General features: G+C 39.4%; 1 protein-coding gene across 7 annotated transcripts in view; it reads left to right on the top strand.

Moving 5' to 3' along the window:
• Positions 1-13,967, top strand: part of TASP1 (taspase 1) — a 295,111-nt gene that overhangs the window by 140,412 nt on the left and 140,732 nt on the right. For all 7 annotated transcript variants that reach the window (XR_006785060.1, XM_045833625.1, XM_045833624.1 and 4 more), the window contains one exon: positions 6,441-6,560. Coding sequence is in view for 6 of the 7 variants with exons in the window: in XM_045833625.1 (XP_045689581.1) it covers positions 6,441-6,560 (120 nt within the window). In the remaining variant the exon portion in view is untranslated. The remainder of the gene's footprint in view (positions 1-6,440; positions 6,561-13,967) is intronic.

The following is a 13,967-nucleotide window of genomic DNA, read 5'->3' as shown; positions in this document are numbered from 1 at the left end:
TAACATACAAAAGATCTGCGATAAGAATATCAGCTGATTGCTCAACAGAAATGTTATAAGCCAGAGGGAATGGTAAGAAATATTCCAAGTAATGAAAGGCAAAGGCCTGCAACCAAGACTACTCTATACACCAAGGCTCTCATTCAAAATGGAAGGTGAAATAAGGAGTTTCCTAGACAAAAAAGGATAAAAGAATCCATCTCCACCAAACCAGCATGCAAGAAATGCTAAAGGGACTGTTTTTAAGAAGTTGGAAAAGAGAGAGAGAGAGAGAGAGAGAGAGAGAGAGAGAGAGAGAGAGAGAGAGAGAGAGAGAGAGAGAGAGAGAGAGAGAGAGAGAGAGAATGAGAATGAGAATGAGAGAATGAGAGAGAGAATGAGAATGGGACATAGGGAATACAGTTCTGAGAGGGAAGTTCATAGCCATACAGGCCTACCTGAAAAAGATAGAAAAATCTCAAATGGCTTCTATGTCCTTGGTGTATGTTTTCTATCTCTTTGTTGAAACTCTCACTGAGTTCAGCTATTCATCCTCTAAGTTCCTTGAGCATCTTTATGACCATTGTTTTCAACTGTGTATCTGATAGATTGCTTTCCTTTATTTCATTTAGTTCTTTTTGTGGAGATTTCTTCAGTTCTTTTATTAGGGACATGCTTCTTTATGTCTGCATTTTGGCTGCCTCTTCATGTTTGCTTCTTTGTTATAGCTAGTTCTGCTCTGTCTTCCAGTCTTGGTAGGATGGTCTTATGTAGTAGTTTTCCTGTGGAACCCACTATTCCTGATCAGCTAAGCTGGATGCCCCTTGGCTGTCCCTTGTGTGGGTTATCTAGGCCCTCCATTGTAGTTGAGCCTTGATTGCTGTTGGTACATTCATGGGTGGTGCTGACCCTCAGACAAGAAGATTTACCATACACATATAAGACCTGCCACGTGGGACTGAATTCATGAAGCAAAATTTGCCCTACCATGGTTGGTGCCTGCTTCGGTCTTTCTTTGGGTGTGCTGCTTGTGGAGATAATTGGGTGTTGCTCACAGCCAGCCCTTGGGTGTGTGGTTTCTGAGGCTTCTTGGGAGAGACAGTGCAGGTCAATGTCAGACACTTTTTGGGACTGGTGCTGGGCTACCTGTTAGGTGCCACAAAGTGATCCACAGTTAGTAGCTGCCTCTTTTGGGCCTGGGTGCATGTTGGAGGGGCCAAGATTCATCCTAGGTATGCTGCCATCAGTTCTGGCTCTGGCACTGCTCAGCAAAAAGCCCAAGGCACCCTGAGATTTTTTCTTGCCTGTTGGTTTTCCTTTAGGCTCAACCACTGAAAGTCTTGAGCTATATATACACAAGTTGCTTGGGGCAGGTTCTCAGGCAGTTATCATGTCGGGGTGAGTGGTGGCCACTGGATTAATCCACTTTCAAACTCAGTTCCAGTCGTGGGTCAGAGGCCACTCAGCAAAATTCTCAGGGTACAGCAAGGGCAGTGGCCACCTCTTGGAGGCCTTTGCAGTGGTGTGGGGTCTCAGAGAGTCGCCAGTGTGGAGCTAGTAGAGTTCAGCAGGCAAAGCAGGTTAAGATTTGGCACGTGGAGGGAAGGCTTAGTACAGGAAATGTGCTGCTTATTGGCCATGGAAAAAGATGGCCCTCACCCTGAAACCACACAACTCAGTTTCTCCCTGCGTGTTTCTGGCACCCCCTGGGCTTAACTGGAATTCCTTGAGTTTTTCAAGAATGACTGCCACTCTGGCCCAGGCTGGCTGCCGCTGGCAGACCCTTTAGCCTTAGAAGGGTGATTTCCTAAAGAGAAAGGTCATTGGTTGGTCTTATATCCAATTTTTCCTTGGTTTCAGCTAAGCCAGATATATGAGAGTTGATAATTTTAGGTAAATCATACCTCGTTTATACATATCTATTATACTCTGGGCCCACAGTGGCCCCACTGTAGGGGGCTGGTTTGTGGGAGGTAAAATGGAGCCAGATCTGATCTCCTGTGAGCAGAGCTATCATTCAAGTGGACACTCATAGCAGTTAGTGTTGCCCACAAACCTAACAGTGGTGTACTAGGATGTTTCAGTATATTTTTGAAACAGGTATTTCTTTATTTTTGTATTAGGATAATTCCACCTTTTATCAGTTTCAGGTATACATTTGAGATTATTCTTGGTTTTAGCTATTGGATAATTGAGTAATTCCGTACAGAAGAAAAACCAAGTTAATGAGATAAGTAATTGATGGATGGTATCTTTTGACTAATTTCAGAATTAGAGTGCAGGTTAGAGTCTCAATTTTCTGGTGGAACATACCTAAATTTTGCTTTAAGGGATTTATTCCTTTTAAAGTCATTTACATGTGTTACTTAATTTAATTCTTACCACAACTGTGTAATGGTCATCTCCATGTTGGAGCAGAGAAAAATAAAAAATTTTGACATTAAGCCCAACAGTGATTACTAGTTTATTGGTTCTTCAAGAAAGTTTCATTTCAAAGTTTTCCTTGACACATGCATTCTGTGTTCTAACTTTATACACACATATTCATTCTCAGGGAATTATAGTATATATAGTTGCTTTTTAGTCACAATTTTTTCAGGGAAGTAATGCAAACAGTGTGTTTTAGTCAAGGACAGTAGGTACATGTGTATCTGTGTAGTGCATGTACTTTTAAGTATTTATGGGGTATAGGAGTATAATAGTAGTTCTATATAGTTAACAGTCTGTGTGTTTTTAGCCTTTCTAATATTTTGTTTCTGTACAAATGAGTACTGTGAAATTACCATGTGCATAATGTGCACCCACATTTTTGTGTGCATTACATACAGGATTATTATACCCATGGTATTGTAACCATTTTACCCATGTATAATGCATATCCTTATTTTCCCTAAAAAATTTGGGCAAAAAAGGGTGCATTATACATGGCAAAATATGGTACTGATGTTTGTCTTTTACTCACTACCTGTGCTTCATAAATGCTTAAATATTACTTCATTATCTTTAAATTTGTTTTTCAATATGAAATTTATGAACTAATTCTTGAATATTTATGAAGTAATCTTGATTTTTACAGGTGTTGCAAGCCCTTAGGAATATTTAGCTTAATTCGGAACAGGATTCTCTAGTTTTTTTTTTGCCTGATCTTTCATTTTTGAAAATCAGGTTACAGTAAATCCATCTATGTATACTCCTTTTGAATCTTTCAACAGTAGTTTGGTTGGTGTGTGAGTTCTCATGGTTTATGATATCCTGATTGAAATTCTAAGAGAATTATTTTACAGATAATATATGTCACCATGTATATGTTATGTATTTCTGCAGTAAAATTTCTATTACAGAATGCTGTGGTAGGATCAGAAGTCTCAGTTAAAATAAGACTCATAAAGAATACTGTTCCTTGAATTTTTGTTGTTGCTATTGAGTAAAATTATTTTATAGTTTCCATTTGTATGAAAATTGTCCATTTCTAAAAGAACCAGTATAAGATCAATAATTTAAAGTAATTTGTAATATGTTCATCAGTGGTGTGATCATGATGATATGCTACCAATTGGTGTTTGAGTAAGAAAGAGTTTAAATCTCTTATGCTGACATATGTTAGTCTTAGATGATTTAAGTTTCTCCCTGAGCAGATTTGTGACTATAAAATTATTTGTATCATTGATTATAGTAGACGTTTGGTTGATAATGGCCTTGTGGGGTGCTCTCAGACCTGTTTCTCAAAACAGGGTTCATAGACTAGCAATATCAGCATTAGTGGGAGGTTGTTTGACATATTGTCTTGACCATTCCCAGGTAACTCCATCATAATCTGCATTTCAACAGATTCTCCAGATGGTTTGCATGCACATTAAAATTTGAAAAGTCCACCTATAAAAGTCATACCACTTGGCATCTGGACAAGAAACAAACACTTCTGTATCTGAGGTTGCCAGATATAATGATTTAGGAATTATTTCCTAGAATAATGAAACATATGTTCACCTTTAAAGTACATTTCTCATTAAGATTACTCATCTTTGTAACAAAATGTGTCCAATGCATTTCTTTACATTGATACTTACATCTTATCCACCAAAGAAGATAAACTTTAGTTTGTCAATACCAAATCAGCAGACCTGCTTTTGATAAATCTTCCCTAAGATAGTAGCACCTTCTGAATTTGCATGAAATTGAATCTTGAGAAAAGGAGATGGAAGACTGAGGCCCTGACATTAGAATGGCATGGCATGTATCATCACTTACTACAGGGATACAGACATACATTATTCCTTCTAATTAATGAATAATGATGTCCTGAAATGTCTGCTGTGTGTAAAATGAAACAGAGTGGGTCAGAGAGTTTACAGTCAGGTCAGGGGACTGTCTGTGAAGGTCAGGCAGCCTGCCACCAGCAGGACCATGGTATTCTGGGATATGGCCATGAGGATCCATTGGCAAGGCTTCTCCCAGCTATGGTCAAAGGGGACAGTAGAAATACAGCACTCATTTCAGTCAGATATACCTTTTCCATCAAAGTAAGTACTGTCATATCATTATATTTAAGAGGAATTAGACTAGTAATAACCAAAGAAATGTAAATGCCTAGGTGTACCTTCTCCTAACAGATTTAATGTAATATTTATTAATGTAGTATTATTAATGTAATATTGTGGCATGCTCTGCCTCTGAATTTTTCAGTTTGCTTTAAGGAAAAACCTTTTCTTTGCATTCTGCTTCTATTATTTCAAAACTCCCTTCAGTTTTGCTCAACTTTTAATGTAGCTGTAGGAGCTCATTGACTTTCCTGGGGATTGCACTTCAAAACCTTTGGGAGGGATCCCTCAGTACACATGAAGTCTTTCTCAGTAGTGTGACCATGAACCACAAGGAGGGGGAGTTGTTCTTGTTGAATCTGGGATTATATCTGGCTCTTTTATGTGTCCTTGTGGGTGGGAATGTGGGTAAGGGGTCTTTGTTTCTGGGGTACAGTTTGAAAACCAGTGTCCTAATTTTAAGAACACCATCATGGGCCCTGGCTGATGTGGCTCAGAGGATTGAGCACCAGCCTGTGAACCAAAGGGTTGTTGGTTCTTTCCCAGTCAGGGCACATGCCTGGGTTGTGGGCCAGGTCCCCAGTAGGGGGTGCAAGAGAGGCAACCACACATTGATGTTTCTCCCCCTCTCTCTCTTCCTCCCTTCCTCTGTGTCTAAAAATAAATAAAATGAAAAATCTTTAAAAAAACACCATTATGACTGACTTATTAATATATAAAAAGTTTTGTTTTTCATGACACCTTTTACCTGCCTTCCTTAATTCTGATTTTTATCCAGTAGTATAAGGTTCTTCTCTCTTGCATATGTGACCCAGAAAACTACAAGGTAGGAAGACAGCTGCTTGTAGTGATTGCATGTGAAGTGTCTTAAACATGTGGGACCTGGGACAAAACAGAGAAATGCAGAGATGCCTCTCAAAGATATGTAGTTTTCTGATACACAGTTGGCAGGCATATTATTTATATAGCAGAGAAGCAGGCTTGCCACAAAGTTTCTCACAGGCCAAAAACTGTAAAAGAAAATTTTAGCATAATATACTCTGAGATTGTAAATACCATTCTCTATTGTGCTGACTCTCTTACTTTTATTTTTTAAAAGATTTTATTTATTTATTTTTAGAGAGGAAAAGGAGAGGGGGAGAGAGAGAGAGAGACAGAGAGAGAGACAGAGAGAGAGAGAGAAACATCAATGTGCGGCTGCTGGAGGCTGTGGCCTGCAACCCAGACATGTACCCTGAATGGGAATTGAACCTGCAACACTTTGGTTCACAGCCTGCACTCAATCCACTGAGCTATGCCAGCCAGGGCTTACTTTTAAAAATTTGTATGTAATATTTTAAAAATACTGATAATGGTATTCACTTATGCCACAGATATTTGCCTTTACAGAATCTCAATCATGAACTTAATTTTTGGAGATAAGAAGACACTGTGATATATCTTTTTTTAAATATATTTTTTAAAGATTTTATTTATGTATTTTTAGAGAGGGAAGGGAGGGAGAAAGAGAGAGAAACATCAGTGTGCGGTTGCTGGGGGCCGTGGCCTGCAACCCAGGCATGTGCCCTGACTGGGAATCGAACCTGCAACACTTTGGTTTTCAGCCTGAGCTCAGTCCACTGAGCTATGACACTGTGATATATTTTAAAATCATATTAATTTTCTCTCCTTCAATAGAAAGGCATATTAGGCTTATTGTGAGAAAAAAACTTTTGTTCAGGATTTTTTCAGTGAAGATACATTTTGATTTGAACAGGTTTTAAACAGCACCTTGATAATAGGTAATTTTAGGAGATCGCCGAATGTTCCACTTAAGGACTAGCTCATATTTTATGTAATGATTTCACTAAAAAGTGCTATCGAGTCATATCAAATTGTCACACATCATGTTTAGTAAGTGCTCATGCTACTTCTACTCTCTAGGAGAACGACTCAGGCACTTTGGACACGGTGGGAGCTGTGGTTGTGGACCATGAAGGGAATGTTGCTGCTGCTGTCTCTAGTGGAGGCTTGGCCTTGAAACATCCAGGGAGAGTTGGGCAGGTAAGTAATTAATTTGTGGGTTTTTTAAACTAGTTTTTCAAGTTCAAACATGGAATTTTCTAGGTCCCAAACTTTAAACTTTAGAGACATTTTTTTCCTTTAGAAAAAAATACTACATTGCTTTTTAACATTTGTATAGTGTAAATCATTAATGAAAAACCTTCCCAAGATTCTTTCTAAAAAAATTGACTCATAGTAATAGAGTTCTTTCTGATCTATGTTTTACTATTTTCAATGGGCTGAGTATTAGTTGACATTTAAAAAATGTGTTGATTTCTATTTTCTTCCTTTGTAAGTGTCATTCTCTTTAGGAGGAAGCACTATCTGACTGAATTTCTGCTTGCTCTTTAGTTAGGAAAGTGATTTTAGAGTTCCATTTTGTATTTCATTCAAGGAATATTCTGACTCTCTAAATCCTTCCTCTGGTTAAGCATTTCAGTTATTTTATAGACTAACCAGTATTTCAGGTCACCAACAAATGATACTTAGAAATCTAGGTATAAGGAAAATCTAATTTTTGTATAACTGGCTTATTTTCAGTCTACTTGCACACCTTGACTTCCCATCCCCCACTCCCACCTTCATCCCCATCATCAACCTTTAGTACTACATTGAGAATGAAATTTAACAGGCTATTTGATCTAGTAAGCTTTATACCCTTAATATATTTGTTGAGTGAACAACTGAATTGGATACCCATCATAGAATCTGTTGAAGTAGTTGCATGGGGCGTGTTTAAGCTTAGTGTTTGGATCTCATGTTACATATGGAATACTACTTGGCTGCTCTTTGTACTTTGTTTCTCATGTTTGAAGAAGAGTTGGTGTCACCGTTGCTTTGGACATAGTGATTAGTGAATGCTTGCAGCAGAGTGATCTGATCCATGGAGAACATCTATCTTTGCAAAGCCTCAAGTGTTGTTTCCTAATCTGCTTTTTATTGTGGACAAAGCACTTACAGTCCTTGGAAGAAAGGGAAGGGAAAAATAATTAATTCTGTGCAATTCTTTGTCTATTATACAAGGGGATTTATGGGGAATGGTTGGTTACTCAAGATGTGTACAGTGCTTTGAATTAATTGTAAAAAGCCTTGTCTAGTCATGGTATTTTTCCACATTATGAAAGCCCTGTGCATTTGTCCAGTTTGGAATAAGAAAACCAAGGTTGGCATAGCAGATTTGGATGCCTTGGTAAAGGAGAGAGAAAAGCCAGCAGAGCCACCTTTATAGCATTGCAATTCCTATGATTTTCTCACTGTTTTTTGTTTGTTTCGGTTAGCAAAATAGCAACAACAGAACCAAGGATAGTTCTGGACTATATTAGCAGGATATTACATCAAAAAATCTTTAAATCATTCTGCCACTGCAAAGGAGACTACTCTGGAAAAAGAAATACTTGTGTAAAACTTAATGTTTATTTGCTCCACTTGGCTAGTTTATGAATACACTCTTTGTGAGAGATGAAAACTCAGGAAAGGGTATGGAGAAGAGGAGTCAAGGTACTTACAGGAAAATACAGTTGCTTAATTGGATTATATTGCTTGGATAAGATGTAATTAGCCTGGGGGGAGGGGAGTGGGAAATGTAAGATTCAGATGAGAGGTAAAGAACTGTTCTTCACAATCAGAAGAGAATGTAACAAAATACTTAAGCAACAAAATGCACAAGCAAGTTTTTTTCTTTTTTTCAAAGCAAAGACTATTTTTCTATTTTTTAATTTTATTAATTTATTTTCAATATATTTTATTATGCTATTTCAGTTGTCCCATTCCCCCCCCCTTTAATTCCCCTCCACCCTGCATACCCTCTCCCACTCACATTCCTCCCCTTTAGTTCATGTCCATGGGTCATACGTTGTAAGTTCTTTGGCTGCTACTTTTCCTATACTATTCTTATCCTCCCCCTGTCTATTTTCTACCTACCATTTACCTTTTCCCCTTCTCTCCCCCTCCCACTTGCTTGTTGATAACCCTTCATGTGATCTCCATTTCTGTGAATCTGTTCCTGTTCTAGTTGTTTGCTTAGTTTGTTTTTGTTTTTGTTTTAGGTGGGGTTGTTAATAATTGTGAGTTTGCTGTCATTTTACTGTTCATGTTTTTGATCTTCTTTTTCTTACATAAATCCCTTTAACATTTCCTATAAGGGCTTGGTGATGATGAACTCCTTTAACTTGACCTTATCTGAGAAGCAGTTTCTCTGCCCCTCCATTCTAAATGAAAGCTTTGCTGGATAGAGCAATCTTGGATGTAGGTCCTTGCCTTTCATGACTTGGAATACTTCTTTCCAGCCCCTTCTTGCCTGTAAGATCTCTTTGGGGAAATCACCTGACAGTCTAATGGGAACTCCTTTGTGGGTAACTGTCTTCTTTTCTCTTGCCGCTTCTAAGATTCTCTCCTTATTTTTAATCTCAGGTAATGTAATTATGATGTACCTTGGTGTGTTCCTCCTTGGGTCCAACTTTTTTGGGACTCTGAGCTTTCTGGATTTCCTAGTAGTCTATTTCCTGTGCCAGATTGGGGAAGTTCTCTTTTATTATTTGTTCAAATAACCTTTCCACTTGTTGCTCTTCCTCTTCACCCCCTGGAACCCCTATAATTTAGATGTTGGAACATTTAAAGGTGTCCTGGAGGTTCCTAAGCTTCTCCTCATTTTTTTGAATTCTTGTTTCTTCATTCTTTGGTTGAAAGTTTCTTTCTTCCTTCTGGTCCACACCGTTGATTAGAGTCCTAGTTTCCTTCCCATCACTATTGGTCCCCTGTACATTTTCCTGTGTTTCATTTAGCATTGCCTTCATTTTTTCATCTAATTTGTGACCAAATTTAACCAAGCCTGTGAGCATCCTGATTACCAGTGTTTTGAACTGTGCATCTGATAGGTTGGCTATCTCTTTGTCGCTTAGTTGTATTTTTTCTGGAGCTTTGATCCGTTCTTTAATTTGGGCCTTTGTCTTGGCTTGCCTGCTACGTATAAGGGGCAGAGCCTTAGGTGCTCACCAGGGCTGGGCAACCCACATCAACACTGTATGTGGGGAAGAGGTCAAGAGGGAACAGTGGCGTTTGCTCTGCTCTCTGCCAGATTTTAGTCACTTCCCCTGCTACCCACAAGCAAAGTGGGCTCTTCTGGTGCTGATTCCCATGTGGGTTGGCTTGTGTATGTTCTAGGACCCTGTGGGTATCTCCAAGGAACACTCCTGTGAAGCTGGGAGTTTCTTCCACTGCCTCCTCAACCCCCACAGGTTTTTTCAGTCAGAAGCTTTAGGCTTTATTTCTTGACGCTGGGGCCCCGAGTTGTGAAGTCTGTCTTGCTCCCTAGGTGTTCCTCCCAGTTTATCTGCACACTAATGTGGGACCGCCTGCTCCACAATCCGCTGCCTTGCTTGGTCCACCAGCTGCTGCTTTCCCGCCCAGCCACCACCTTACGTGCCCTGTCCTCCACTGCTGCTTTGCTGCAAGTCCTCTCTGCCCAGCTGCCCATCTCCACCCCTTCTACCAGTCTGGCTGGATGTTTCTTCTTTAATTCCTTGGTTGTCAGACTTCCATACAGTTTGATTTCCTGTCAGTTCTGGTTGTTTTTTGTTTTTAAATTGTTGTCCTTCTTTTGGTTATGCGAGGAGGCAGTGTGTTTACCTATGCCTCCATCTCCACTCGAAGTCTTCTAAAGCAAAGAGTATTTTATAAATGTGCTAAAACTAGACTTGCAGTCAAGATGGATGCATGCATAAACATGGTTTTCCTCCTCGCAGAACCACATCAAAATTAAAACTAAACTATAGAACAACCATTACTCAGAACTGTTAGTAATCAAGTTAGTGGGAGTCCAACAACTATGGATTAAAGAAACCACAGCCATTCAGACTGGTAGGTGGGGCTTGTACATGGAAACATGGAGCAGGTTGATGCCACACTCATATGTATTGGTTAAAAATTTGGGAGGGATATCTTGGGAGCAAGGACTCCTGGCCCTACCACAGGCCCTTTCCACCCCAGGGTCCCAGTGCCAGGATGATAAGTCCTCATAACTTCTGGCTGTAACAAACAGTGGAGATTGAGTTGATGGAAGAAACTTCTGGAGTCCCAAGTAGTTCCCCTGAAAGAATCCACTCACAGATTTACTCAGACTCACTCCTCTGAGCTCCAGAACCAAGGTAGCAGTTTGAAAAGCATCAGTGGCTTACAAGAAGGAATTGGTTGTGTCTGGCATCAAGGTGAGAGCTGCAGGACAGCTTTCTCCCAGACAGAAAGTTAGGAAGAGGCCATTGTTCCTTTTCTGAACCCTCCCTCCACCGAGCTGGCAGGCAGGTGTCATTTCTGAGACTCCATTGACATGATTACAACTCTTTGTCCTGCTTTGGAGACCCACTGAGGTGCCATCCCATTCAAGTTATGGCCTATGCAAGCTGTTTACAGTGGCTTATCCACATAAATGGCTGGTCTTGGCTCATGCTTCACAACTTCCTAAATTCTCTCAAACAAGCAACAGTCAGCCTCAATGAGCTCCCAGCCCCTGTACCACTTACTATGAGGCCCCAGGCTGGGCACTAGCAACAGCTTAGGTTCATAGATTGGCTTTGGCCTGTGAACCTCAAGCCCAGCACAAGTAGTAGCCATCTACAGGTGGCATTGTAGTTCATGCAAGATGGCCCCAGGCAAATCACAGGTTGGGGCTGACTGTGGCCTACATCACTTGGGAAACCCCAGAGCCTGCATACCCAGTGGATAGCTACAGACCTTGTTGAAGCACCACCACCCTGTCCCTGCACAGCTGATCTTCCATATAGCGCAGAGGTTGGTGGTCTGTGGTCACAGCCAGTACTTGCAGCTGACTGGCCTGGGTAAATCCTTCCCATTGACCTGCAGACATCAATCAAGGTTCAACTACAAGAAGAGGGTGTACTTAGCCCACATGGAGGGTGCACCTCAAATACCCAGCTTGGATGATAGGGCAGGCTGTGCCACTGAACCCTATAGGACACCTACTACATTAGGCCATGCTACCAAGACAGGAAGTCATAGCAGCTCTACCTAACACATAGAAACAAATACAGGGAAGCTGCCAAAAAATGAGGAGACAAAGAAACATGGCCAAATGAAAGAACAGATCAAAACTCCAGAAAAATAGCTAATCAAAAAGGAGATAAGCAGACTATGAGATAACAGAGTTCAAAACATTGGTTATAAAGATGTTCAAGGAACTTAGTGAGGACCTAAGCAGCATAAAAATCCAGTCAGAAATGAAGGATACACTAATTGAAATAAAGAACAATTTACAGGGAAACAATAGTAGAGTGGATGAAGCTCAGAATCCAGTCAATGATTTGAAACATAAGGAAACAAAAAACAACCAGTCAGAATAACAGAAAGAAAAAAGACTCCCCCCCCCCCCCAAAAAAAAAGGATAGTGTGAACAGCCTCTGGGGCAAGTTCAAGAGGTCCAACAGTCTCATCATAGGGGTACCAGAAGGAGAAGAGAAATAGCGAGAAGTTGGAAATCTATCTGAAAAAATAGTGAAAGAAAACTTGCCTAATTTGGTGAAGGAAATAGAAACGCAAGTCTCGGAAGCACAGAGTCCCAAATAAGATGGATGCAGAGAGGCCCACTCTAAGATACATCATGTTAAAATGCCAAAGGTTAAAGATAAAGAGAGAATCTTAAAAGCAGCAAGAGAAAAGTAGTTACCTATAGGGAAGTTCTCAAAGCACTGTCAGCTGATTTCTCAAAAGAAACTTTGCAGGCTAGAAGGGATTGGCAAGAAATATTCAAAGTAATGAAAAACAGGGACCTATAAGCTAAGATTGCTCTACCCAGCAAAGCTATGATTTAGAATCAGAGGGCAGATAAAGAGCTTCTCAGACAAGAAAAAACTAAAGGAGTTGATCATCACCAAGCCATTATTATAGGAAATATTAAAGGTACTTACTTACAAAAAAGTTCAAAACTAGTAACAGTAAAATGGCAAAAAATACATATCTATCAACAATTGAATCTAAGCAAACAAGGGCAGAGGCAGAATCATGGATACAGAGAGTGTTTTCTTTTTTTTATTGATTTTTTTCCCATTACCATTTAGACTTCTTATACCCCCCTTCTCCCTATAGTCACCACACTGTTGCCGTGTCCCTTAGTCCTTTGGAGAGCATTTTGATGATTGCCAGATGGAAGGGGAATTTGGGGGAAATGAATGAAGAGGGAGGGGGATTAAGGGGTACAAACTGGCAGTTACAGAATAGCCATTGGGATGTAAAGTACAGTATAGGAAATGGAGTAGCCAAAGAACTTATATGCATGACCAGTGAATATGAACCAAGGTTTGAGGATTGCCTGAGGGAGTGGGGGGTGCTGGATCCAGGGGGACAAAGGTGGAAAAATGGGAAAACTACAATAGCATAATCAATAAAACGTAATTTAAAAATTAAATGTGCTAAAACTAGATCTTTTAAAATATATTTAAATGTACAAATAAACTAAAAATTTAGCATATTTCCCTGCTTTTGGTATATGATAATAGTTCAGATGGTAAAATGGCAATTTGAGTTAGGAATTATTTTCTTCTTTAGCTTATTGTTATGATTAGTATTTACAACTGGGACATGAGAACAGAATTATGATATTTTCTTCCTCCCTTAAGCCTCACCCTATGCACATACAAATAGGTAGTTGAGTTTAGTGGTTAAGAATATGGACTTTGGATTCAGGTAAACCTTTATTCTCTTCCCACCTTTTCATTTACCAGTCTTCTGACTGTGGACAATATTCAGTGTTTTAAGCTCTACTTTCCCCTACTGTAAAATGGGGATAAATAGCTATCTTACAAAGTTCCAGAAGATTAAGTGATATAATGCATCTAAATCATTTATCGTTGTTCTTCATAATAACAGTTATACCTACTGTTTATTAATCATTTGGTATGTGCACCAAGCATAATTCACATCATCTTACAATACTATGAGGGGGGTGTTTTAATTATCCTCATTTTATAAAAGAGGAAACTAAGACCCAGAGAAGATTAAGTCATAATAATAAATATAATTTATATGACCTACTTTTACCACATGACAGCAACTTTAATAAAATCTTAACTACTAAAAGAGGGAAGCCTTTTAAAATTGTTTTTTAGGCTGGCTTAAGGCTGTGTCTTATCCAAAGAAGTAGATAAGAGAGACAATCTCTGATTTTTTCTTTTATCTTACCTATCTGTGTCTCTGCCCAACCAATTTCAGAAGGTTTCAAAATAAGACAAGTTTAGGTCATAAAATTGAGAAGAGGTAGCATAAAAGGAATTTTCTTAGAATAAACAAGAATAAGAACAAATGTTCTTTCTTTTCTAGAAAGAGTTGACTTCCACTGCGTTTCTAAGAGGTGTCTTGTGGCCTTATTTACAGTTTTTCGGAGTGCTGGCTCCTGATCAAGAT

The sequence above is a fragment of the Phyllostomus hastatus genome, unplaced genomic scaffold (genome assembly GCF_019186645.2).
Source record: "Phyllostomus hastatus isolate PE091 unplaced genomic scaffold, TTU_PhHast_1.1 phas_contig_17, whole genome shotgun sequence".
Taxonomy (NCBI): Eukaryota; Metazoa; Chordata; class Mammalia; order Chiroptera; family Phyllostomidae; genus Phyllostomus; species Phyllostomus hastatus.
The sequence above is the reverse complement of the archived record's forward strand: the minus strand, read 5'-3'. Positions and strand labels throughout refer to the sequence as shown.